Source organism: Haliotis rufescens, unplaced genomic scaffold (assembly GCF_023055435.1).
Source record: "Haliotis rufescens isolate VD_foot unplaced genomic scaffold, xgHalRufe1.0.p SCAF_2, whole genome shotgun sequence".
Lineage (NCBI taxonomy): Eukaryota > Metazoa > Mollusca > Gastropoda > Lepetellida > Haliotidae > Haliotis > Haliotis rufescens.
Window position 1 is genome coordinate 64479950 of NW_025963890.1, and position 26697 is coordinate 64506646.

The 26697-nt window shown below is 44.5% G+C and overlaps 1 protein-coding gene across 6 annotated transcripts in view; it reads left to right on the plus strand.

Annotated features, from left to right (window-relative positions):
• The window catches only part of LOC124116718 (rho GTPase-activating protein 29-like), a 59439-nt gene that overhangs the window by 18330 nt on the left and 14412 nt on the right, over nt 1-26697 (plus strand). For 2 of the 6 annotated variants that reach the window (XM_048400327.1, XM_048400330.1), the window contains exons 13-30: nt 385-462; nt 848-907; nt 2089-2145; nt 2692-2831; nt 3608-3708; nt 4505-4705; nt 5074-5129; nt 5529-5660; nt 5939-6076; nt 7417-7473; nt 14883-15001; nt 15764-15844; nt 16644-16725; nt 17850-17952; nt 18491-18554; nt 19615-19690; nt 20958-21042; nt 25865-25993. In XM_048400327.1, coding sequence (XP_048256284.1) covers nt 385-462; nt 848-907; nt 2089-2145; nt 2692-2831; nt 3608-3708; nt 4505-4705; nt 5074-5129; nt 5529-5660; nt 5939-6076; nt 7417-7473; nt 14883-15001; nt 15764-15844; nt 16644-16725; nt 17850-17952; nt 18491-18554; nt 19615-19690; nt 20958-21042; nt 25865-25993 — 1759 coding nt within the window. The remainder of the gene's footprint in view (nt 1-384; nt 463-847; nt 908-2088; nt 2146-2691; nt 2832-3607; nt 3709-4504; nt 4706-5073; nt 5130-5528; nt 5661-5938; nt 6077-7416; nt 7474-14882; nt 15002-15763; nt 15845-16643; nt 16726-17849; nt 17953-18490; nt 18555-19614; nt 19691-20957; nt 21043-25864; nt 25994-26697) is intronic. The other 4 variants (XM_048400328.1, XM_048400329.1, XM_048400331.1 and 1 more) reach the window with 4 other exon arrangements.

The following is a 26697-nucleotide window of genomic DNA, read 5'->3' on the forward strand; positions in this document are numbered from 1 at the left end:
GCGCTAATACTCGTATATCTATGTTAAAGTATGGGAGTTACGATCACCTTAGCGCTAAGATCGCTTTGTGCAAGTGGGTCCTGGTTTCAGTTCATCCCCCTGTGGGGATTCTGGGTTGAATTGGTCCTCAGCAACCTGTGCTGGTCATGAGAGGTGAATAAATGGATCGAATTGTCAGGATCATTATTTGGTTGAATGCATGTCACCTTATTCCGGCAGCATGGATCGTTGCTTACAATATTAATCACTGGATTATCAAGTCCAAATGCGATTATGTACAGGCCCCTTATCCTATAGCTGGGACAAGCAAAACATCCTTGATCCCTGTCACTATATATATAAGGTCCACCTTGTGACATACTTGCATCTCTATCCTGCTTGTAGGCTGCGGAGGCTGAGACAACGTACAAAGCATGTGTAGTGGAGACAAACCATCGACAGCAGGAGCTCGACAAGATCAAGGTAGGTAACCCAGATGCATCATCCATCTTGCCAGCCACTAACAAAAGTGGTATGCAGGGATCGAAACTGACATAAGTCCAGTGGTCCGAGACAAGTGATTTCCTTATAGACTGCCACATCTTCCCATGTGGTTCATTGCAAATGAATCAAATCATTTTGCGGACTCGTGTAAATAAAAATTGATTTCTAACCCTATTATGATTTTGTTCTCTTGAATTTGTGAGAGAAGAAATTGAAACTGGCACTTGTCCTATGGTCCTAAATTCTTAAAGGTTTAAGTACCCATGGAACTCGTTGAAATTAAAAGTTGAAATGTTTCCTATTTAGTGACTACCATTGTGACTTCTACCTTTAAATTATGTATTGTCCTTGATTTGGTTTTCAGGCAGAGTTATTGGGGAAGATACGAGAGCAGATACAGATGTGTGATCAAGTCATGAAATCTGTAAATATACCTTCAGCTATATGTATATAGATAAGACCAACCACATACTCACCCCAAACACCAAATACTTTGAAACTGGTATTTTTTTATATGTTCCATTTCATCACACATATCATAACTTTCAGCAATCTACAGGACCGCCTCTGTGATCTAGTGGTAGAGCGTCTGCCCGGAGAGCGGAAGGTTGGGGATTCGATCCCTGGCCTTTGTCATACCAAAAGACGTTTCAAGATGGTACTTGATATTGCCCTGCCTGAAACTCGGCTTAAAGTGGCTATAACAAGGACTGGTCGGCTCGGAGTCAATATGCTTTGTCTGAGTGGGGTATTCATGTTAAACTGCGACATGGTATTTCAGTGGCCTAGCACTATAAAATTGGCATTTGTGCGGACTAGTACAAGCAGCCACACACACACATACACACACACATACACACATGCATACACACATGCATGTGCATGCACGTCTCTATATTAGTGTACTTATTCCAGCAACAAGTTCCCTTCATACATACAACTGTACAATTACACTTACGATGCTTTCAGATATGTTCACATCCTTAAACAGATACCCGGTAATGATCTGGTCATATGTACATCTGTGTCACTTGGTTCATGCATGTCATCACATTCAAATTGTGGAGATCGATGCTCATGATGTCAATCACTAGTCGATTTTTTTAGAGACAACAAACAAAGATAATTTTCACATCTACGAACTGTTATTTTCAATAAATATTGATATTGTCAGGCCAGTGGAATGCAAGTAATATACTCCCCTTCCCCCAAAGTGCCTCACCCCCACAGTCCCCTGCCCCAACAGTGACACCCCCCCCCCCCAAAGTGGCTCACCGACACAGTGCCCAACCCCCACAGTGCCACACCCCCACACTGCCATACCCCCATAGTGCCCTGCCCCCAAAGTGCCACATTCCCATAGTTCCACACCCCCACAGTGCCCTGCCTCCACAGTGCCCCACCCTGACAGTGCCCTGCCCCCACAGTGTCCCACCCTCACCGTGGCTTGCATCCTCAGTGCTAAAGCCCCATAGTGCCCAACCCCCTAGTGCCCCACCCCCCTAGTGCCCCACCCCCCACTGTTCCCTTCCTGCAGTGCCCCACCCACATGGCCACATCCCCACAGTGCCACACCCCCACAGTGAGTGTATGCTTGTGTTGCAGGTGACTGTGGAGTACTTCCAGCTGCTGCACACTGTATCCGCCCCCCTACCTGTACAGGTATGTCCATCTCTGTCCTCTGCACCACTCCGGTGTCTTGTATCGTTACTGGGAATCTGAACACCTTTCCTTTCAAATATTGAGATCCATTGAGTAAAATTGGTTCAGATGAGATCTGAATAAAATTGGTTTAGTGATTTCCTTGAACGTGATTTGCAATAATGTTCAGACTATCAGACTAGCATCACCATTGTCATGATATTCACTTTGGATGTGCCATAACTCATTTCTTGTAAAAGAATATCTATACTGTGTAGGTTTTGGGCCCAGTGCCATAAGTTTAGTGCTATGTAAGTCTTGTAAATTACTTGTATTGGTGTACAACTATAATCAGGATTTGAAATTGGAACTTATCCTGTAGTCCTTGCCAAACTGCCCAATAGTTAAGGTATCATAAGGACTAGTAGAAAATTTGTCATTTTTAAGGGTTTTGCTATATGTTATCAATATAAGGACTAGTAGACTAAATCTGTTAATTTCTACCGCTGCTATAATCCTTCTGTTCATTGGATTCCACATTAATGATCATGTTGTGTGTGCCCTCAGTTCCACACCCTGTGTGAGAGCAGCAAGACGTACGAGCCCGGCAGTCAGTACGCCGAGTTTGTCCGCAGACTCCCAATACCCACACCCAATAGCGGCAAACTGGAACATTTCAGTTTTGAAGCATTTGTTGCTGGAGCCAAGTAAGTCTTGTCTTATGTGTTTGTTTGTTTCACTTCAATACTGACTTGTATAGAGAGAACCTTGTGGGGACTCCGGGTTAGAATACATCCCAGCAATCTATGCTGCCTGGTAAGAGGCAGTCAAATTAGATCAGGTGATGACTCGGTGACTTAGTTCACTGCGTTTATTGTATCCCGACAGCATTGTTTGCTGCTCACAGTAGCAATCACTGGACCCGTGAAGATTCCGTGATAGAATAGGTCTTCCGCAACCCATGCTTGTCATAAAAGGCGACTAACGGGATTGGGTGGTCAGGCTCGCTGACTTGATTGAAGCATGTCATCGATCCCAATTGCATGGATCGATGCTCATGATATTAATCACTGGATTGTCTGGTCCAGACTCTATTATTTACAGAGCGCCGTCATATAGCTGGAATATTGCTGTGCGGCGTAAAACAACAAACCAACAACAACAGTAGCAATCACTGGTTTGTGTGTTCCAGACTTGGTTATTTACAGACCACAGTCAGGTAGATGCAATATTGCTGAGTGCACGTTAAACAACACACAAGAAATCCCCACTATATTGCCCATGAAATTGTAACTTTGGAGAATCTCTGACACCAGTATTTCCAAGCTCCGCTGTATGATTCAACAAGGAAGGGTTCAAAATTATGGTTGCAAGTCAGGTCTTTTACTATGATGTTCAAAATCAGTTATAATACCACAGCATAAGAACTGAGAGCACATGGCCCCTTTTGTTCGAACCCTTCAAGGTGTACTTCTCCTTCCAGGTATGGTGAAGGTCGGAAGCCCAGCACACAGTCTAATGGTTCCGCCTCTTCTGACATGATACCATCAAATGAAGGATCACCGGTGTCCTCTCCTAGGAAAGGTGAGTTTATGTTACTGACATCATGTAAAGTATGTACAGGATTTGGGATGCATTTTGGCCTGTGTTGGCATGTGGTCCTATGCAAAGGTCACAGGTCACAAATCAGGTGAAGGTCGTGGAGAGTAGGTGGATGGGTGACTGCATTTGGCAGCTTGACTTTTCAGTTTCTAGTGCTTCGGTCCTGCCCCACACTAAAGCACATGTGGTGTGTCCTGGGCAAGTGACTTTATTCGAATGCCTCTGTTCACCCATCAGTGAGTAGGTACCTGGTTGGATCAGATAGGTTTGTGACTGTTAACCTTCTAGCACCTCACAGGGCCGATCGGGTAGCCTAGTGGTTAAAGCGTTAGCTCGTCACGCCGAAGACCCGGGTTCGATTCCCAACATGGGTACAATGTGTGAAACCCTTTTCTGGTGTCCCCCGCCGTGATATTGCTGGAATATTGCTAAAAGCGGCATAAAACCATACTCACTCACTCACTCACTCACTCACTCACTCACTCACTCTCGCACCTCACAGGGAGCTTTGGGTTGTATGCTGCCAAGGGAGCTGAGAATAATAATGCCCCTGTGTGCTGTGGAAATACAGCACAATATGACTAGCCTTATTTTTATTTGATACTGTTACCAGCTTATGACGTTCTTAAATCTCTGTTCTGCTTGTTGTGTCCACATTAAATGACTTTAGGCCAACTTTTTACAAATTAGAAAAGAAATATGATGGTGTTAAGTACCCATAGTTATTACGATTATATTGTAGTCGGATCAAAATGATATGTATGTATTTTCACTTCAGACAAGAATCGAGGCCCTGTAAAGGCCTGGGGTCATTCTGTGGGAATTGGTAGCGACACTGATAGTGCCAGTGGAAGTAGCAGCAACAAGTCACATGATTCATCGCCTAGCAACAGTCCCCATGCCAATATGAGGAGGCAACTGGTAGCCAGTCAGTCATTGGATGAATTAGCAGAAGAGGAGCCAGAAAAATATGCAAATGGTTTGTAAAAACTGAAACGGCCTTGAACTTGATCATGATATATATGCTTGATTGATAATTAGCTCCAGAAAGGCTTTTGTACAATATGTCATATGTGCCTTTTTTGGCTGCGGTTCTGATTCTGGATGAAACAAATAATGATCGACTTTTACCGACTTCTGTTCATGGAAAGTCCCTCATGTAAGATAGGTCAAAATCATTTACCAATGCAGTTGATCAGTATTACAGGAGTCAGTAAGTTGCTATTTAGATTTATGACATCTTCAGTTGAGCAAGATTTTCTGGGTTTATTCTTGGGTACCAAGGATTTATTCTGTCCAAGAATCCCTAGAGGTGATGTGGATGAGACTTTCATTGTTTTCTTGTAGGTGATGAACAGCGACGGAATCTCATCAAGAGAATAATGTCAGCCAGTGAAGATGTGGTAGGTGTTTAATTAAAATCTCAGAACAAAATATGCGAATAATTTTCAAATTGACAGGAACTTAAGATTCTCTGTTCAGAAAAATATGAGTTGATGAGATGATTTGTCTTTAGGGATGAGTTAGTAAGATGACCTATCGTTCCGATGTTACCGCAAGAACTGATCTAATTCTTCTCTGGGTCAGTGGGGTAGCATAATGGTTAAAGTGTTTGCCACACCAAATGCTGGGGTTTGATTCCTCCAGGAGTACGACGTATAAAGCCCATTCTAGGTGTATTCTTGCTGGAGTAGTGCTAAAAATGGCATAAAACTGGTGCACTTTAATTCAGCTGATAATTGCAAGTTTGCAGCGGCTGTAACTTAATGCTATGTGGTTTTAAGAATGATTTTTGCCATCAGCCAAACCGAGGTCGGCGGCACACAACATTTGGTGTAGACTTCCAGGAACAAGTGAACCAGTTTAAGATGGAGGTGCCGCCCATTGTGTCCATGTGTCTGTCAGAGGTAGAACTGCGTGGACTCACCATCAAGGTAGGTTCAACAACAAGCAAATGTCAGTTTACACATTTAGTTGAATTTGCAGCATTAGATATTGGCACTAGTCCTTTAGTCCTTGCCAAACTGCCCAATAGTAAAGGTATCATAAGGACTAGTAGAAATTTGCCATTTTTAAAGGTTTTGCTATATGTTATCACTATGAGGATTAGTGGAGTAAATATGTTAGTCTCTTCCACTGATTTGTATCTTAAGCTAAAAGTACTATGTATTCCGAGTTATTGAAGCCTCAATGTATCCATTTCTCTACCCAGGGAATGTATAGAGTGTCCGGTGTGAAGAGTAAAGTGGAGAACTTGTGCAATAGGTTCGACATTGACCCGGACTCGGTCGACCTCTCAGAACAACACCCTAATGTAATCTCCAATGTGCTGAAACTCTACCTACGACAGGTATGGTTTAAACTCTTATCTGTGAGGATCCAGGTGTATCTACTAATTCAACCGTGTTCAAAAAGTAGCAATCTTTTACTTTGACAGCTAGTCCAATGCTCAAGTTTACAGTTTCTACTGAAAGGGAAGCCAATGGACAGTTGGGCTTTGTCACCTTCAGTAGTTTAGTACAAGATTTGTATTCACTACTATCCTCCATCACCCATGGATACATGTGACTTCATAGTAGGGCTGGGATGGGTAACTCAGGTACTCAGGTCAGGTTGGTACTGAGAAGCACCCGGATACCCTGACCTTTGGTTAGTCACATGATATATTGTTTAACTCTATGGTTAAACTACAAGTCACTAATGTACACATTTCTTTCTCACTATGCATGCATTCCTTCTGACTTTTATGTTTAAATAAAGATAAAACATCAGTCAACTTTAGTGTATGCATGACCTGATAGTTTTTTGTGTGTATCTAAATACATTTTGCCAGGGCTACGGTCAATCTATTCCCAATCGAACATTTTGTACCTTTCTCTGGAGACCTTCAGCGATTACCCAGGTAGGGTTGGGTAATAGTGGGGTGGATACCCAGGTAGTAACTTTGGACTTGTCCCAGCCCTACTGCTTAGTGATGTATTAGAGACGTGTGTCTATTTTCATCTGATGAAATGGAGCCTTGCATTACTGTGTGTATAAACTTTGTGTGACCCCTTACATTGGCTGATACTGAAGTACTGTGTAGAGCTCATGACCGTACGTCAATGGCACATGTTGCATGGGAACCAATGCCGTTTGTACAATGTAATCTGAGGGCTCATTGGTCTGAGGAGTCTGTTCCCACATGCGGGGAGACCCGTGAAGATTCCGGGGTAGAATAGGTCTTCAGCAACCCATGCTTGCTGTAAAAGGTGACTATGCTTGTTGTAAAAGGCAACTAACGGGATGGGGTGGTCAGGCTCGCTGACTTGGTTGATGCATGTCATCGATCCAAATTGCGTGGATCGATGCTCATGAAATCAATCACTGGATTGTCTGGTCCAGACTCGATTATTTACAGACCATGGTCATATAGCTGGAATATTGCTGAGTGCGGCGCTAAACAACAAACAAACATGCCGGGACCAGGCCATGACTTGAATTGTTAGTTAAAAATAGCAACTGAACTGCAAAGTGGCTGTACATAGTCACAGGTGGTGGGAGAATGTAGTGGATACAGACTCTTGAAGTGTTGACAATGGGGGTTAGTTGTCACTGACGTTATGGGCCGAGAGTGAGAGATATAGCAGTCAGCAAAACCTGCTGAAGTCATGTCATCTTCTACATAGGCTATTTTGATTTGTATTTCAGCTTCCAGAGCCCCTGTTGACGTTTCGGTTATACTCAGATTTTATACATGTGGCAAAGGTATGTACACCTGGTATGAGGAAAGATTTTATGCATGTGGCAAAACAGAAGAGTAAATCCATTTCATTCCTGTCTTCAATGATACCATAGCTTCTAAAGATCAGGACACAAAGGTGGCCCTGTCACGTAAACCGCCACAAGTACCCGTGCAGAGTTGCCAGATATAACTGTCATCGTGGGTTTGAATCCCAGATTCTCCCTACATTCAGGATTTCTCAACACATCAAACTGTCACAGTTTTAAAACTGAAATACTGTTCAATGTGACATTAGGTAAATATCACTCTCACTCACCAGGGACCATTTAATGCTATATGAAGTATTGGGACTAAAATGGGCCCCGCAAGTCATAATGCCCTTTTTGATTCTCTTTCTGATTAAATCCTCCTTGGGGCACTTATTGCATTTTCCTTGCTCAAGAAAATCTATATGACATAGTTGTAACCATTTTCCTTAATAAAAAATGTTACCACACAAAAAACTTCGTTTTTGTATGATATACGACCACCCTTACGGGGCCTCACCCCCAACGGCGCCTCACGCCAGGGGGAGCAACTCTCACCCAAATCACTTTCCTTATGTCATCTGTAAGAGACAGACGTGTTGATTTTTCACACAAGACAAAAATAAGAGAAATCTATCGTTCGACAAGAACCATGGCTGACCAAACTGTATGTATGGTACATTTCTTTCTTTGCAAAGGCGTAATACCTCGCATTGTGAAGTTATCGAGTTGTAATAATACGCCACGTGCACGGTACCTTTGAATTCAAATGGCCGTAATGGCGTCCATATTGTAGTTCCACGGGCTGATACATGTAACACCAAGGCCATTAAGAAACGGCTTGGGGTTTTGTTATATCATACAGCATTGGTCTACAATTTTTTCCTTTACAAAACCCAAGGTGGTGTGTTAATTCATAAACTACACTTACCTTTTTTACGGGTTTTTACACCTTAGCGCGTAACACGCCCCTTTGGTGTTATAATTATACTACACATTGGCTATTAGTATCGCGTTACAAATCGCATTCTACATTACGCCTTTGCTTCTAGTTTCACAATTTATGCACGTTTCTTTCCGATCTTTATATCGCACTGATACACGTTGATACCCTTCCCGCCCACCTCAGAAATTACGGTCTTGTTTACAAGACCTTCAAACTGTGTACGGGTTGTTCTAAGACAGGCACGAACGCTGCCGAATATGTCTGGCGGAGGACATTGCCTTTACCCCCCGGGGCCCCCAAAAGAGACAAGTTGACTTGTTCCACTTTAAAGAGGTCTATTAAAGGCGGGGGTAGATATCAGATCTACTAAGACATCCCCCCCTCCCCATCTAAAAAGGGTAAAAAAGCTGCCGAGATTGTCTCCCCCGCTCCCTCTCCGGGGGCCGGGGGAGAAGGCTCGAGGGTCCCCGTAGTAAGCACTGCACCCTCTCCTGCACTGTCTTTGGCAGACTTTTCTGCGTTACTTAAGTCGCAGATGGCGTCGATGATGGAGGAGGTAAAGTCTCAGCTCCGAGAGGAGATGCGGACCGAGCCTTCCCCGTTGTCGGCGCCGGACGCGGCTTCGAGACCTTGTGATATGCCCGGCGTCGGCCGAGGCAGGCAACTTGGTCTCGGGGACGATCTCAGACCGGGCTTCGGCGCCGGCTCGAGGTCGCTCCCCAGCGGAGAGGTGGCGGGCGCCGGCCCGTGCACTACCGACGCACAATTTTTCCCTAGCGGAGCCAGACGCCTCTTCCGAGGCCGAGGCTTTCACTAGTGGATTCGTAGCCCGGAGCCAGGGGGGTTCCCTTGGTCTCGGGGACGATCCGAGACCGAGCTTCGGCTCCGGCTCGAGGTCGCTCCCCAGCGTAGTGGTGGCGGGCACCGGCCCGTGCACTACCGACGCACAATTTTCCCTAGCGGAGCCAGACGCCTCTTCCGAGGCCGAGGCGTCCACTAGTGGATACCTAGCCCGGAGCCAGGTTGGTTCCCTTTGTCTCGGGGACGATCCGAGACCGAGCTTCGGCTCCGGCTCGAGGTCGCTCCCCAGCGTAGTGGTGGCGGGCACCGGCCCGTGCACTACCGACGCACAATTTACCCTAGCGGAGCCAGACGCCTCTTCCGAGGCCGAGGCGTCCACTAGTGGATACCTAGCCCGGAGCCAGGTTGGTTCCCTTTGTCTCGGGGACGATCCGAGACCGAGCTTCGGCTCCGGCTCGAGGTCGCTCCCCAGCGTAGTGGTGGCGGGCACCGGCCCGTGCACTACCGACGCACAATTTACCCTAGCGGAGCCAGACGCCTCTTCCGAGGCCAAGGCTTTCACTAGTGGATACCTAGCCCAGTGCCAGGTGGGTTCCCTTGAACCTCCGGCACCTCGGCACCGGGACTCGGCCTCGGGCCGGGTGCAGAGACACGTGCGGGACAGGATTGTCCATGTACTGCCTCAGGTTGCTGCGCCCATGCCAGAGTCGGAGACACCCAACTTGACTAAGGTCAAGCAGGGCCGGCGGTTGCCCCCCCTTTCCCGTGTGCGGTGCGGAGTTGAAGGCTGCTTACATATGCTTCGAGGAGCAATATCATAATGCATGCCAACAGCTCCGTGTGTCCGTACACTCCGCGTATCTGTCGGCTGTACAGAGGGAATTAGCGGGAGAGGGGCCGGCCGACTCTTCGGAGTTGGCCGCGCAACTAACATTATCTTGCGCGGGACGCTATTCGTAGCTGTGCATCGCAGATGATGTGCGCTGTTATGTGCATGCGCAGGCGGTGGATGTCGGTATCTAAATACTCGACTTACACACGCCAAGACCTACTTGCTTTGCCGTATAAGAGGGTGCCACCCTCTTCCCTGGGGCTCAGCAGGCGGTCCGAGAGGCTGCTCAATTGTATACTTCCATCAAAGACTCATAAGGCCTTGTTGGAGGTACCAAGCGTTAAAACCGCGTAAGCGGGCCTCTCCAATTGTCCCCTCCTACGCTAACGCACGGGTCAGACGTCCACACCTGCTTGGAAGCCGCCGCTTCCTTCAGGTATAAGGGCGCCGTGAGGAGCAAGAGAGGCACGGGCTGGGGCAAGGCAGCTGGTCGAGGCCAACAGCTTTTTCGCGGGGCTGGGAACGATGGGTTCCCATTAGCGCCCGAAGAGCCCCGGGTGAACCCATAGTCGCAAGTTATCGGGAAAACTCATCCGCTCCTCCACTTTTCCGGGATAAAGCACACACCGGTGCCTGCTACCCGAGAGAAGGCGGAATTCCTCCGTGCCGAGGTCGACGCACTTCTTATGAAAGCTGCGATCGAACCGGGTCCCGAGGGACAGGAAAGCGAGGGCTTCTACTCGACTTGTTTCCTAGTCACCAAACAGTGATCTCAACTGTCGAGACAGGAGAATGGCTAACGTCAATAGACTTAAAATACGCCTATCTCCACATACCAATACATCCAGAGTTCAAGAAATACCTGAGGTTTTCTTTCGACGGGAGGTGTTATCAGTTCAGGGTTCTACCATTCGGGATCTCCACGGCCCCGAGGGTGTTCACCAAGCTGATGTTGATTCCCGCCCAAGTGGCCAGGTCAAAAGGTCGGTTCTGCCATCCGTACCTCGACGACTAGGTTACTAAGAGCTCTATTGCAATCCCTGAGTCAGATAGCTACACAACAAGTGATAGATATTCTGATCACTCTAGGGTGGATGGTCAATCTCAAGAAGTCAGATCTGAGCCCCACTCAGAATCTAGTCTTCCTAGTGGCTAATTTCAACACGGTGAGAGGACGTGTATCTCTGTCACAAGATATCAAGTCCCTTAAGCGCAAGTCACACTGCTCGTACATGGCTCCAGTTACTGGACAACATGGCGGCGACAGTGGATTTGGTCTGGCGGGCGCGCTTGAGAATGAGTCCCATTCAACAAGCACTCCGTCGACTTTGGGCGAACTCGGAAGATCTCGAGACTGTGCTCGAGACTCCGTAGTGGCTCATTACACACCTCCAGTGGTGGACCGAGGTCGGGAATCACTCCCGTTCCGTCTCTCACAGTTCAAACAGACGCGTCACTCTCCGGCTGGGGAGGCGTTCTGAATGATCACACTGCCTCGGGACTATGGTCCCAGCAGGAGATCAAACTGCATATCAATGTGCTAGAACTGAGAGCGGTCAGGTTGGTGTTCCAACGCTTCCCGGATCTGCTTCGTGGCCAAGTGGTTCGTCTAGAAATGGACAACCAAACGGCGATGACTTACATCCGGAAGCAGGGGGGAACGGCGTCTCCGTCGCTTCGACGAAAGACGTGGCAGTTCCTACTATAGTGCGACTCTCACGATATCAGGGTGCTACCTGTTTATCTCCCGGGGGTGGACAACGTCCGTGCGGACGCTCTGTCTTGCCGGATCCTCGCTCCTCACGAGTGGAGGCTCGACCCGGGGATATTCGGGATTTTCTCCCTGTTATACAGGTCGTTACAGGTTGATCTGTTTGCGTCTGGGTTAAATAACCAGACACCAACGTTCTGCTCCCGAGTCCACGACCCGAGGTCGGTGGCACCGGACGCCTTTCAGCTAGATTGGACGGACAGTTCTGTGGGCATTCTCCCCAGTACCTCTGATTTCCAAGGTCCTGTCTCAGCTAGGCACTCAGCCTGCGCGACTAATTGTGCTCCTGGCACCTCTTTAGTCGGCGCAGAGTGGGTTTCCAGTAATACTCAGGTTTCTGGCTCAGCCTCCTGTTATATTACCTTTACGACCGGACCTCCTATCCCAGAACGGGGCCCTCCACCCGAATCTCAGGATTCAATGGGTGGCTTGGCCACTGTCAGGAATCGCCTCCAGAAGAGCGGTATTCCTGCACGAGTTGCAGACACAATACTGGCTTCGCGGAGGGATTCGACAAACGTTCAGTACGATAGATAGGCCTGCTATGCGCCCAGGTGTGTCGATAGAGGGATTGCAGATCTTTTTTCTGCAGATCTCGTATCCGTGCTTGAGTTTCTCCAGTCGCGACTAGATGACGGCCTGGCCGCATCAACAGTCCGAGGGTACTCTACAGCTATCGCAGCTTTTCACGTCCCTGTCGACGGGGCACTTCTGGGTGCACACCCATTAGTGCAGCGCTTTTTAGCAGGTGTGGACAGGATCCGACCGCCAGTCCGGCGGATCAGTCCCCCTTGGGACTTGTCAATCATTCTAGATTGGCTGTCCGGTCCTTCCTTTCGGGATCTGTCGTCTCTCTCTCTTCAGCTGTTGAGCTGGGAGACGGCGTTCCTTGTGGTGGTAACGTCCGGCAGACGGGTAGGCGACATTCGTGTTATGTCAGCCGATCCCAAAATAACTGTCTTCCATGGGGTCGATAAATATCACCGGGACAGTCAGTTTTCGTCTACCGGACTATTACCGTCCTAGGGTCGCACACGATTCCACGTGAACGGCTCCTATTGAGCTACCCGCTCTTTCACAGCCTTCCTCGTCGGGGACCACTGCAAGACATGCTCATGTCTTGGATGTCCGCACGACTCTCAAGGCCTATATCAGCAGAAATATGGGTGTCCGTAAGGATAACCAACTATTTTGCTGTTACTGCGGTAGGAAGGTTGGCTCACCTGCGAGTAAACAATCTATCTCAAGGTGGATAGTTTCAAACATTTGTACAGCGTATACGCTTACAGGCAGGGACCCCCCTACCAGGTTGTAGGCTCATTAGGTTAGAGCAGTGGCTGCGTCAAAAGCGTACGCCGCGGCTCTGCCCATTGAGCAGATCTGCTCCGCGGCTATTTGGAGCCAGCCGAGCACGATTCATCAAACCTTACCAACTCGACAAACACTCAAGCGAGCATACTCGGTTTGGTCAGTCAGTTCTCCGAACTGGGCAAAGTTCTAATCTCTAGCTGATTGAGCATTCGAGATTTTAGACAGTCTTCCGGTTATACTGCTCAGTAATGGTCCGGATTTTATCTTCTGCGGTCGATAAATATCAGTCCTTACTACTCGATAATACTCGTATTTTGCGCACGCACTCCTTCGATCCTCAGGGACCCTCTGGCCTAGCTCAGCGCTGGTTATGGTCTCTCGTGATCTACGCCCTTATATCACTTGTTCAAAAAAGTGTGGGGGGGGTGGGAGGTGTTTCGAGTTCTCAACTTATGACAAGCCGCAAAAACAGGCTTTATCATAATATATGGTCGACCACGCCCTGTCTCTAGCCCCCGCCTTTCGACGGTGGTGCCTCACGATAAGGTTGGTTCCATTTATTGAACTCAATATTTTATTCTGTTGAATAATCAAATACGATGTATTTATTTACGCCTGTTGCTGACGGATGCCACTTCCTAGATTATCTTTGGGAGTCTGTCTTGATGCAATAAGTGCCCCAAGGAGGATTTAATCAGAAAGAGAATTTTACAAACCTGTAGAGGTTATGAATTCTCTGATGAAATCCTCCTTGGGGCACGGCCACCCACCTCCCCACATTCCGTCAGCATTTGACATATGGAAAGTGATTTGGGTGAGAGTTGCTCCCCCTGGCGTGAGGCGCCGTTGGGGGTGAGGCCCCGTAAGGGTGGTCGTATATCATACAAAAACGAAGTTTTTTGTGTGGTAACATTTTTTATTAAGGAAAATGGTTACAACTATGTCATATAGATTTTCTTGAGCAAGGAAAATGCAATAAGTGCCCCAAGGAGGATTTCATCAGAGAATTCATAACCTCTACAGGTTTGTAAAAATTTTAACTCCACAGTGTCACCCTGTTGGGATTCTGTGTTAGAACTGGCTCCCAGCAACCTCTGTTGGTCATAATGGCTTAATGGATTGGATCGCCAGGCTCGTTGACTTGGTTCATGATGTGTCATTGTTTCTCAATGGTGTGGATCGTTGCTCACAAAATTAATTACTTGATTGACGGGTCTAGACTCCATTATTGACTGCTGTCATAGAGCAGGAATATTGCTGAGTGGAGCATTTAATAACAAACACACACACTCATCAGTATCAGATGTGGGCCCATACCTACAGACGTTAAAAGATGGTACTTGTTGTTGCCCTGTCTGGCGCTGGGCATAAAGGGGATAAGACAAGGACAGATGTGGGCCCACATTTTACCTTTATGACTGTTTCAGGCACACACATACACACACACTCACTTGTTTCAGGAACACCCACTCACTCACTCAGATGTGGGCCCACTGTTTACCTCTGTGACTGTTGCAGGAACACCCACTCACTCACTCAGATGTGGGCCCACTGTTTACCTCAGTGACTGTTTCAGGAACACTCACTCAATCACTCACTCAGATGTGGGCCCACTGTTTACCTTTATGACTGTTTCAGGCACACACTCACTCACTCACTTGTTACAGGAACACTCACTCACTAACTCACTAACTCACTCGCTCACTCAGATGTGGGCCCACTGTTTACCTCTGTGACTGTTTCAGGAACATACATCAGGTGTTATGAGTAGCCTGAAGACGATAGAGAAGTTGTCCTATCTGGTTCGGATGCTGCCTCCTTCAAACTTTAAAACCTGTGCTGTTCTCATGCATCATCTACAAAGGTAAATAATCAAGTTACCACAGAATTCCACGGATTTAGTTACGTCAAGTGTCACTTTTGTGATACATGCCATTACAATATACACATAAATCATATAGACCCCAGCTAACTTTCAGTGTGCTTTTTTTTAATAAGAACATTCTCATCCCTTCTCTCTTGGGGCAGTGAGGTAGCCTAGTTGTTAAGGCAAACGTCATCACACTAAAGGCCTGTGTTCGATTCCCCAAATGAATGCAATGTGTGAAGCTCATTTCTGGTGTCCTCGTCCATTATATGACAAGGGGGCACGGGTGGCCCAGTCGTCTAAGGCGCCGCTATTCGCTGTGCAGAGTTGCATCCCTTGGGCACGCCAGAAACCTATGATTGTGGGTTCGAATCCCGGTTCGCCCCGATTATGTTTCTAGGTATGTCAGCACCATACCCGTGCTCGTGGGTTTCACCGAAGTGGTAAACGTCTGAGACCTGCATCACTTCGGGCTTTCCTCCCACATTAAGCTGACACGCCGCGATATAACTGGAATACTGTTAAAAGCGGCGTTAAACCAAACTCACTCACTCACTCACATTATATGACAACAATGCAGTCCTGACAACACCCAGCATGAATGCAGTTTATCTGCCTTAAAGCACAAAAAACAAAATCCTGATCCTCTGACATGTACCCATCTTTCATAGTTATTACCAGAGAGCCAATTCTTTGATTATTTTACCTTGTTTCATTCATCTACGAGAGTGTTGTATAGAAATTTGAATACATTATCAGGGTAGCCGCTCACTCTGACGTGAACCAGATGAGCTCCAGCAACCTGGGCATCGTCTTCGGCCCAACATTACTCCGTCCAGCGTAAGTAACACTACTACGACCAGCGTAAGTAACACTACTACGACCAGCGTAAGTAACACTACTCCGACAAGCGTAAGTAACACTACTCCAACCAGCGTAAGTAACACTACTCCGACCAGCGTAAGTAACACCACTCCGACCAGCGTAAGTAACACTACTCAGACCAGCGTAAGTAACACTACTCAGACCAGCGTAAGTAACACCACGCCGACCAGCCTAAGTAACACTACTCCGACCAGCCTAAGTAACACTACTCCGACCAGCGTAAGTAACACTACTCCGACCAGCGTAAGTAACACTACTCCGACTAGCGTAAGTAACACTACTCCGACCAGCGTAAGTAACACTACTCCGACCAGCATAAGTAACACTACTCCGACCAGCGTAAGTAACACTACGCCGACCAGCGTAAGTAACACTACTACGACCAGCGTAAGTAACACTACTCCGACCAGCGTAAGTAACAAAATCTTCAAAATACATGAATGAAAGATTCATCTACAGAATGGCAGTGTTTGGGTAATAAGGCAGAAAAATGTTTGTGTTTTCTTGGATACAATGTTATGTTAGTAAGAAGAATACTGATCTCCATTGTGTGACTTATTAGCAAAATAAGCCACTTATGATGTTTTGGGTTTTTTTCATTTTTTATATTGATGTCAATATTGATTCGGGTATATCACTGTCCAGAATTTAAGAAGGTGATACCCAACAGCCATCTTGGAAAACATTATTCTCAATTAATTTCAAAATACAACAAAAATGATTTACATGTCATTACGTTTCTGTGATTTTGCAGGGAAGGAACAGCCTCGCTAGCCTCTCTGGTGGACACACCACACCAAACCCGGGCCATTGAACTACTTATCTCATCAGCACAGGTATCTAGCATAGAAGAATGAAATCAACACTTCCAATGCAAACTTTTCTGAATACTACCGTGTATCATGAGTCCCTCCTCTGGGAATTGCAGGTCTCCTGTACTTACTGCTAGTAGTAAGACCTGAGACCCCAGTGAAGATCTGGCCTAGAACTGGTCTTCAGCAAACCCATGCCCATAAAAGGCCACTAACAGGATCGGGTGGTCAGACGCACTGACTTGGTTGATGCATGTCATTGTATCCCAATTGCGTAGATTCGTGCTCATGATTTTCAGACTGCTGTCATATAGCTGGAATATTGCTGAGTGTGACATTGAATAACAAACAAACAAACTTGACTGGATTGAACTGGTTGAATGGACTGGACTGGACTGGTTGACTGGACTTTGGTTGTAAGAACAATGCAAAACTGGACCAGAGCGCCCTGGACTGTTGGACTGGACCTCATTACTTTGGACTTAGCCTGTACAACTGCCCATAATGGAGAATCCTAATAGGCACTACTGTATTTGCTGTAATATGCGCTCTGGGCACCTAGAAAAGTGACAGAGGGTCATTGTCATTGTATCCCAATTACATAGATTGATACTCATGATGCCAATCACTGGATTGTCTAGTCCGCTAACTGCGATCTTATAGCTGAAATATTGCTGAGTCTGGTACAAACAAACATACCTGACTTAGCAGGGATAGGAATATCTACTGGCCCGAAAAGTAACAACATGTGACAATACCCCCTTAGGATACCTTTGACAATAACAAAAGTGGGCTGGGTGTAATTATTATTCCTGCTAAGATGAGGTGATTTGTCAGATTGCATGTCATTGCATCCTGATGCCATTGATCACTGATCAATTGGGATCATTGTCACTGGTTTGCCTGGTCCTGACTGTTTTCTGATATAATTAAAATATTGCTGACTGCAGCATTAAGCTAAACAGCATTAACTCTCTCACTGTAACATGTGTAAGGAACAAAAATACCAAGATGTAAAGTGACTTACAAAAGTGTTGTGTTTGAAATAAGAAATTAGAATATGAGTGTTTGTTTTATTGTGTACAGTTCCAATACCAGGATGTTGATTTGACATGTGTTGTAATGAACTTGTTCCGTCTCTGTTACAGACCATTTTTGGTCCTGGAGCTGACTATCAGCTTATAGGAGGTGAGACACCGGTGGAGGAGCTGCCCGATCCAGCACCCCAAGCAGCCAGACAGACAAAATCAGGTAGTCCATCCACTCATCCTAGAGTCCCCAAACTGTGAGGGTTTTGGAGGGCAGACTGGCGGATAGAGTGTTTACTCATCCTAGTGTCCCCAAAACTGTGAGGGGGCAGTCGGGCAGACTGGCGGATAGAGCGTTCACTCAAGCTAGAATCCCAAAAGTGTGAAGGGTCTAGTGGAAAGAGCGTTCACCCATCCTAGACTCCCGAAAGTGTGAAGGGTCTAGTTGATAGAGCGTTCACTCATCCTAGAGTCCCGAAAGTGTGAAGGGTCTAGTTGATAGAGCGTTCACTCATCCTAGAGTCCCGAAAGTGTGAAGGGTCTAGTTGATAGAACGCTCACTCATCCTAGAGTCCCGAAACCGTGAGGGGTTTAGTGGAAAGAGCGTTCACTCATCCTAGAGTCCCGAAACTGTAAGGAGTCTAGTGGAAAGAGCGTTCACTCATCCTAGAGTCTGAAACTTTGGTACTGTGATACATGAGGTATATTTGTCATGATGAGTCTCATTTCTTCCATATGATCAGATGATGTCTGTCTTTCAGAAACCAAGGAAGTCTTGACCGTGTCTGTACCATCGGAGCCTCCGTCAGTGAAACTTCCTTCAAGGTATGTTGAGGCTTGATTACAGTAATTGTATTGTGATATAGGCAGAAATCACTAAGTGACTTAGTCAGGCTTTCCTTCAACACTGATGCCTGACATTATAATATACACACCACCAAATGAAACGCAAATACCACACATGTTGGTTATTATATGAAGACTTACTCATATTCAAGAGATATTAGATTGGTTTGATGCACAATGAACATAGTGATATGTTGTGTGAACCAATGCTCATGAACACATCGGATGTGACGTCATAGATCCATGACTCAAGATGCACCTTTTGTCTCGTGCAGGAACAGCGTGTTTGGAAGTTTGGAAATCATGTGCAGCATATCGTGTTAAGAATAAGGTCACACTGTGGTAACACTTGACTGATTGTTGGTTTTGTCATTAGGTGGTACACATTGGAAACATCTCTTCTTAACATACATACTTCACTATATGTTTCTATGGTTCATGTTTCTTTTGGTGGTGAGTATCTATCAGTGTAAGACATTAACAGATATCCTAGACCTTTGATGTAGTTTGACTATTTGATCTAATACTCTCCCAAAAAGTTTTCTGATTGCGCATGCTTTCTCTTGTAATGTCTAATGCAGGACCGCCTCCGTGGTCTAGTGCTAGAGCGTCCGCCCGGAGAGCGGAAGGTCCGGGGTTCGATCCCCAGCCGCGTCATACCAAAAGACGTTAAAAGATGGTACTTGTTGTTACCCTGTCAGGCGCTCGGCATTAAAGGGCTAAAACAAGGACTGGTCGACTCGGAGTCAGTATACTGTGTCTGAGTGGGCTGTTCATGTTAAACTGCGGCATGGTATCTCAGAGTGTGCCAGCACTATAAATCGGCATCAGTCAGGACTAGTACAAGCAGCCACACACACACGTGCATGCACGTCGCTATATAAGTGCAATAATCTTGGACGCAACGTTAAACCCAATTTCACCTCACCTCACCTCTAATACAGGATCATACAAATACTTTATCTAACAGTATCGGAACTCTTAAAGGGAGATAAGCCTGACTGTATCTGTCCCTTGATCAATGTTGTTGTTTTTCCAGCAGCCAGCCTGTGGATGTGGCAGCCGTGGACAAGATCGTGCAGCCGGCGGACGAGGTTGACGGGGACAGCTCCAAGGTACTGTCCTCCCCCTTCACACTTCATGGCACTGGCAGGAAGGATCACAAACAGTCTAACGCTAGTCTCAAAGTCTGACTCATTGAAGGAAGTAGTACCTAGATCTAGGGGCAAACAGACTTGTGCAGCCTTTTATTCAAATGTGTATTGTCCTTGGTCCATATATCACATCAGCTCCTTTTATCTCATTTGCTAAGATAATCTCTATATTGATGGTATCGCTTAGATATAGCTCAGTAAACATTAGTATTCAGGCACCACTTGCATTAGCAACAAAAAGCCAATGTAAAATTATTCTCTTTTTGTTTTGAGATAGAATTTTTTTGGGCAAAACTGATGTTTTCAGACTGGATAAAAGGTCACTGCCAACACAAGGTGTTTTTGCCAGAAAAGTGGCCAAGTTGTTGAGCATTCGACTGTTATGATCATGCCTGCCACACGTTGTTTTGATATTTTGGTCACCAGGCACCTATCTTACTTTTCTGCAATAACTCATCGCTGATAGGAAGCGATGTTACTCATAGTGACATGATTGAGGTTTTCTCTCAGATTGTCCTTCACATACATTATGGGTTAGTTCAATGGATTGGACAGTAAGTAATTAGAAGAGGGGATAATCCAGAGCTCTGTTTCACATAGGTTCTTTGTACTTTGACTTACTATTCAAGAAAAGAAAATTTCATGGTTGTCATAAAATCCCCTCAGATCACAGGACGGGCGATTTCAAATTTTCCCGATTTTCCTGTGTCAAGAGTGAAGATGCGTCTTTTTTCCTGTTACAGTTATAACTAATTCTCACTAACCTTGTACTGGTGGTTACGAGAAACAATAGGTAATATGACTTCTCGTTAAAGACTAGATTACTGTCATGTAAACTGGTAGTGAAAATACGACCCATCCACTGGACATGTAATTCTTTTATTTCGCCCATCCTTCGTGAAATTAGCATGGATGGTCGGGCAGGAAGTCATTTGCAGAGGTGTTTTATTATGATAATCATATTACAAAGATAGTGGGGTAAAGAAAAATATATTTGTGCTTTGACGATCCAGTGTTATTATGATTGACATAAGTTGTATTAAGACAGATTTTACATAAATATCCTCACCATTACACCTGTAGTGGTCTGATTCATTTACTGTCTTAGGATCCAGGGTCCTCGGAGTCCATCAGCTAGAACATTGGAGGGATTCTGAAATAATATTGACATGTGTTTATTTCTTATGCCACCAATCCTCATGTATTTCCTTGCCACGTCTTATTGCAGACCTCGGGGGCGGAGTTTGTACTGCCTGGCAGTATGAGCCCCGGGAAGAGTGACAATATGTCCCCCACAAGCACACTGACCGAGGGTAAACTACTGACTACCCCACTTAGCATGACACGGCTTACGTAGCAGCCTGCCTGTGGGCTGCCGTCCCTGCCGTAGCCTCAGTGCCTGCTGGCTCAGCATCTAATACTCCATTAACTGCTCGCTCATCATTTTCTTGCAACCATGTCAGAATCATAGTGGAAAAACCCATTAATAAGATAATTATTAAACATTTTATATAAATGTTTAAGCTAATACAATATTCTTACCACAGAGGTTTTTACAATGACTTTTTGGAAGTTTATACCAAATAGGTACTACAGCATATTAATCTCTATTGTACATAATGTGTAAGAATTTAATTTTTTTTAAATATCAATATCTACAGGCATTTTGACAAGGTGAATCAGACAATAATATTATATTCTTAATGTATTATATCAGTGTTAGGAGTTAGGACGAACATTGTGTCTTGTCAATTCCTGATGTTAACAAGTTCAAAGTTAGATTTTGCAAGGCTAACTACAAGTGCAATTGCAGTTTTGGGTAAAGCAGGGATGCATTTAGTGATCACAACTTAATATGCAAGTGCAAGATGAACTCATATGATCAATTTGAAAAAAATACGACAAAGTCTGCTATAAACTTCCAAATGTATTTATATAGGTCAGTGGGCTAAATGGGACAGCCCAAATCCTCTTGTCCTCTAAGACTTGAACACTGTTGATTCTGAGTGTGTTGGATAAATGATGAGTCTGTGTGTCTTCATCTAACACAATGCCTGAAAGGAGTCATTCACAACAAGTGTGTCTTGCTGAGTTGGCATCTAGCTGTTTCATATTCATCCCATGTATTCCATTTGCTTTAGATTGTTTGACAGCTGATGTTGCACACTGCACAGTTGTTTACTGGCTCCATCATGTCATCATGGCTGCTGTTGCAGATTCACATTCACATTCATCCTCAATTCTTCTTTCAACCCTGTCCCAACCCAAATGGAACTTTTTGTAGGCAAATACTTGCCCAAATCAGGTTTTATGTGGTAGATATATCCAGGGGTGAGAGTCTTCCGTAGATCTGCAAATTTCCGCAAACTTTAGTGACCACGAATTTGTTAAAATCTGGGGGCTTGCGCCATAAACACCTTAAAATTATGGACCATTGCAAAGAAGTTTCAGCTGAAAAGGAAAATATCCATATCATCCCTATATAGCTAAGGTATCAGTGATATCTATCGCCCAGACTTGCCCTCTTTGCAAAGCATCCGTTCTTGATCTGTTAAGTATTGAAATGGCTGTCAGTCTGTTTGAAAAGTGTTTCAGTTTGAGTGTCAGTATGAGAGTCATTGAATGCAAAATATTTCAATGATTAGGGTGTTCTTGTCTAAATCCTCCCTTTAGCAGCACCTGCAACAACATCTACTTTAGGTGATAGCTTACTGTGGACTTCTATTTAAACACTGGATATTAAAGGCTGAATAGTATGTTCTTTTCATCCAGTTCATTACTTGTGTGAGTAGATTGTTCTAGGATATCAAAGCATTTAGTGCATTTTTTATTGTTATCTGTGTTTGTAAAAAGACTATTGTCAGTTGTATCAGGACACTGCCACATACCGTCTCTCTGAGACAAGACACCCAGATCGGTACACTCCTTTCAGACTGCCCACCAGTGTGTGCTAGCCATCATCCTCATCTGTAGCTTCATCACATATCTAACATCTCACTCTATAACACTCCGCTGGGAGATAAACGCTGTATCACAACATCTGCATGTCTCCTGTGGGCAGATATACTCTAGTGGTAGAACCATAGACTGCACCTCTCCCTTTTGGAGACTACTCTCACTACAAATGTGATCGTGTTATCTGCATGTTTCTCTTGTGGGCAAATATACACGTAGTGGTAGAACCATAGACTGCACCTTTCTCCGTTGGAGAATACTCACTACAGAATTCGGCATGTTATGAGCATGTCTCTCTTGTGGGCAAATATACACGTAGTGGTTGATCCATAGATTGCACCTTTCTCCGTTGGTGATGCTCTCTGCAGATGTCGGCATGTTGACATGAGGGATGCACTGTAGCTGTAGCTGATACAGGTCATAATACATCAGTGATATGGATTGATTCTGCCTGGGTGTCGCATGTCATGGAGAATGTTACACTGTACGACATACCTGCCTGTTGTAATTTGTTGCAGTATGAGTCTGCTGTACAGTGTCTGGTATTGCTGGGATGCATTATTGGGTCGTATTCCTTGTAGGGGTTAAACGTTTCTTTTCAAATCTGGTATTAATGCAAGTGGGTATGAACTTTTGTCATGGTATTAAGATGTGTAATGTGTGTGATGTGCATGTATGAGAACCGAGTAAGAGTTACCTCCCTTGCATGTACTATACCTCTCAAGCTATCATGACATATTGCAGCATGGAATACAACATATATAAACATCATTATTCACAGTGTATATCAGTGTATTTATCAGTTTGAATTGTAGTGAAGGCTTCTAAATAATACATGGATATGCAACATTGTTTTTATTAACAAGTGCACACTATACTCTGTACGATTTATTAATGCATGTATATTGTACTAACTAAAATATTTATAATGGTTTAACCATTGAATTTGTCAAAATAAAAGGAAATTCTTTGAAAATTATTATAAAAATTGGAACAAGATAACTAGAATATGGCAAAACTATAAATATAATATTATTGAGAGTGTTGCACTGAGATTGTGTTCGGCATATTGTATATAATTCCTTAAGAAACAATATGTTGCATCTGACTTATTTTAGTTTCTGTCAGTAGTGGTACTGTCCCGTGATGATCCGGGGTAGAATAGGTCTTCAGCAACCCATGCTTGACGTAAAAAAGGCGACTATGCTTGTCATAAGAGGCGACTAACGGGATAGGGTGGTCAGGTTCGCTGGCTTGGTTGATGCATGTCATTATGTCCCAATTGCATGGATCGATGCTCATGATTTCAATCCCTGGATTGCCTGGTCTAGACTCAATTATTTACAGACCGCCTTCAAATAGTTTGAATATTACTGAGTGCGGCTTTAAACAACAAACAAGCAAACAAAGGGTATTGGTACTGTGGAAACTACGGCAACTGTCACATTAACTAGTCATTGCAGGGTTGCTTTTAGAACTCTTTAACCTAGATCTATCAGACTTATGAAAGACCTTCCATGTTTGGGTTGTCAGTAGAATAATTGTTGATTATGGCACTTCTGATTTTTGTCATTCTGATATTTTCATATTCAAATAAATTTTCTAAAAAGTCTAGACAAGCTTTTAATGAGCATGGACACCCCCAATCAACTTTTGGTGGTTCCACTTTTGGAAGGAAGAGGGCAAGCTGAGATTATCTCCCTTTTGGGGATTTCCGAGTTAGTTTGGCCCACAGCAACCTATGCCTGTTGTAAGAGGAGACTTAATGAATCAGGTGGTCAGGCTTTGGGGCAAAGTTAATGTACCAGACAATGTTGGATCGTTGCTCATGATATCAGTCAGTGTTTGCTTCTGGTCCAGACTTGATTATTTACATGAGGCCATCATATAGTAGGAATATGAAAACAGCTTTCAATATTAAAAGACACATTTGACAAGCTATGACTTAAACACAATATCTCGGTGCAACACTATAATTGGGTTCCGAACTAGTGGGTTATGTTTTTCCAGGGTTCAGTACTTGAGCCTCCAGGGTAGCACTCCTGAAACACTGGCCACATAACAAGCCCTTACTGTAGCAGCACTAACCAAGCATGACAACACATATCCACCCCAGTATTGAAACATACTAAATCACTTCAAGCTGTTCTGTTATTTGGTACTGGCTGATTTCTTCATAAACCAACCAAAATTCTCAATTTACAATGATATGCATGTTTATGGTTCACCTGTGAATATTATGTTCAGAACTACCTAGGACTTCTGCTAGATTTATAATGCTGTTAGGTTTTGTACTCAACCATTAGGATATGAGTTAGAATTGGTCTTCAGCAACCCATGCTTGTCGTAAGAGGCTATTAATGGGATAGGGTGGTCAGACTCGCTGACTTGGTTGATGCATGTCATCGATCCCAATTGCTTAGATCAATGCTCACAATATCCATCATTGGATTATCTGGTCCAGAATTGATTATTTACAGACCTCCGTCCTATAGCTATAATATTGCTGAGTGCGGTGTTAAATAACAAACAAACAAATATCTCGCCAGTATACAGTGACCCTGGTCGTAAGAGGCAACCAAATGGATTGGCTGGTCAGACTGTTGATGGTGTGTCATCGTACTCGACAGGGTGGATCATTGTTCACAATACCAATCACTGGATTGTCTGGTCCAGACTCATTATTTAGAGCCTGCAAACAAACATCTAAACGAAGGTGTTGTTTTGCTGCATGAAACATTATTAACTTTGTGTTCTGCGTTGATATCATGAGACTTTACATCTTTCTACATGGCCATGTTGGAATGTAAATATGCAGGTTATAATTTACATTATGCTAATTTGAAATTTTGTTTTGTTTAAGAAGAGGTCAGCCTAAACCTGTTTGGTATTGCATGAATACTGCATGATTGCATGCCCACACTCACTCACTTACTCACTCACTCCATGTGAAGTCGTGGACTGAGATTAAACCTTGTGAATCTTGACTAAGTCAGTAGACCAACAACACATTAATGAGAATGCCTTCAGTGTAATTGCATGATTATATTAAATTAAACACAATTACGTCACATTTTGAAAAAAGCTGTAAAAATAAGACATCGTGGAGAGACAGGACATTTCGTCATGGCGTGCTGTGATTTGCTTCTTTGAGACTCTAGAGTAAGGTCGGTATTTCAGGAGACGATGAGTGGAATGATTTAGATCTCCAATCGGATGATGAGTTGCCGGATAATTTGCTTCCGGACGACTCGACTACTCCCGGCTCGGCCAATCATCAAGCTGTGCTTACTCCACACTGCATGGCAGGTAATATCAACACCACCTGTTCAAGTGATATACCCATGTTATCTACCAGCGCTGTGAAAACCAAGCATATGTACAAGAAACATCCATGTCTTTCCAAGAAACTAAAGTACCAACTAGTAGACCCAAAGTCTTTCTCCTCTTCCGGCCCATTTCACAAAGCAGTGTTAGCATTACAACTACCTTACTTTACCACTGACTGATAGTCGTAGTGCGCAACTTCTTTGTGAAACAGGCCCCAGATTTGTTTAATGGATCAATCATAATTAGGTGTATATGATTGTTTTATTTTTGTCAGCACTCTTTATGGGCACAGTTTTATGCAGATTGTAACATTTTTATTTGTTTGTATTTTGTTTATATGCACCGTTTCAATGGTTGTTACTAAAATACAACAAAACATTTCCAGCTTGTAATACATTCAGACACATACCAAACAAACTTTGAGCAATAAACACAACATTCAGACACATACCAAACAAACTTTGAGCAATACACACAACATTCAGACACATACCAAACAAACTTTGAGCAATACACACAACATTCAGACACATACCAAACAAACTTTGAGCAATACACACAACATTCAGACACATACCAAACAAACTTTGAGCAATACACACAACATTCAGACACATACCAAACAAACTTTGAGCAATACACACAACATTCAGACACATACCAAACACACTTTGAGCAATACA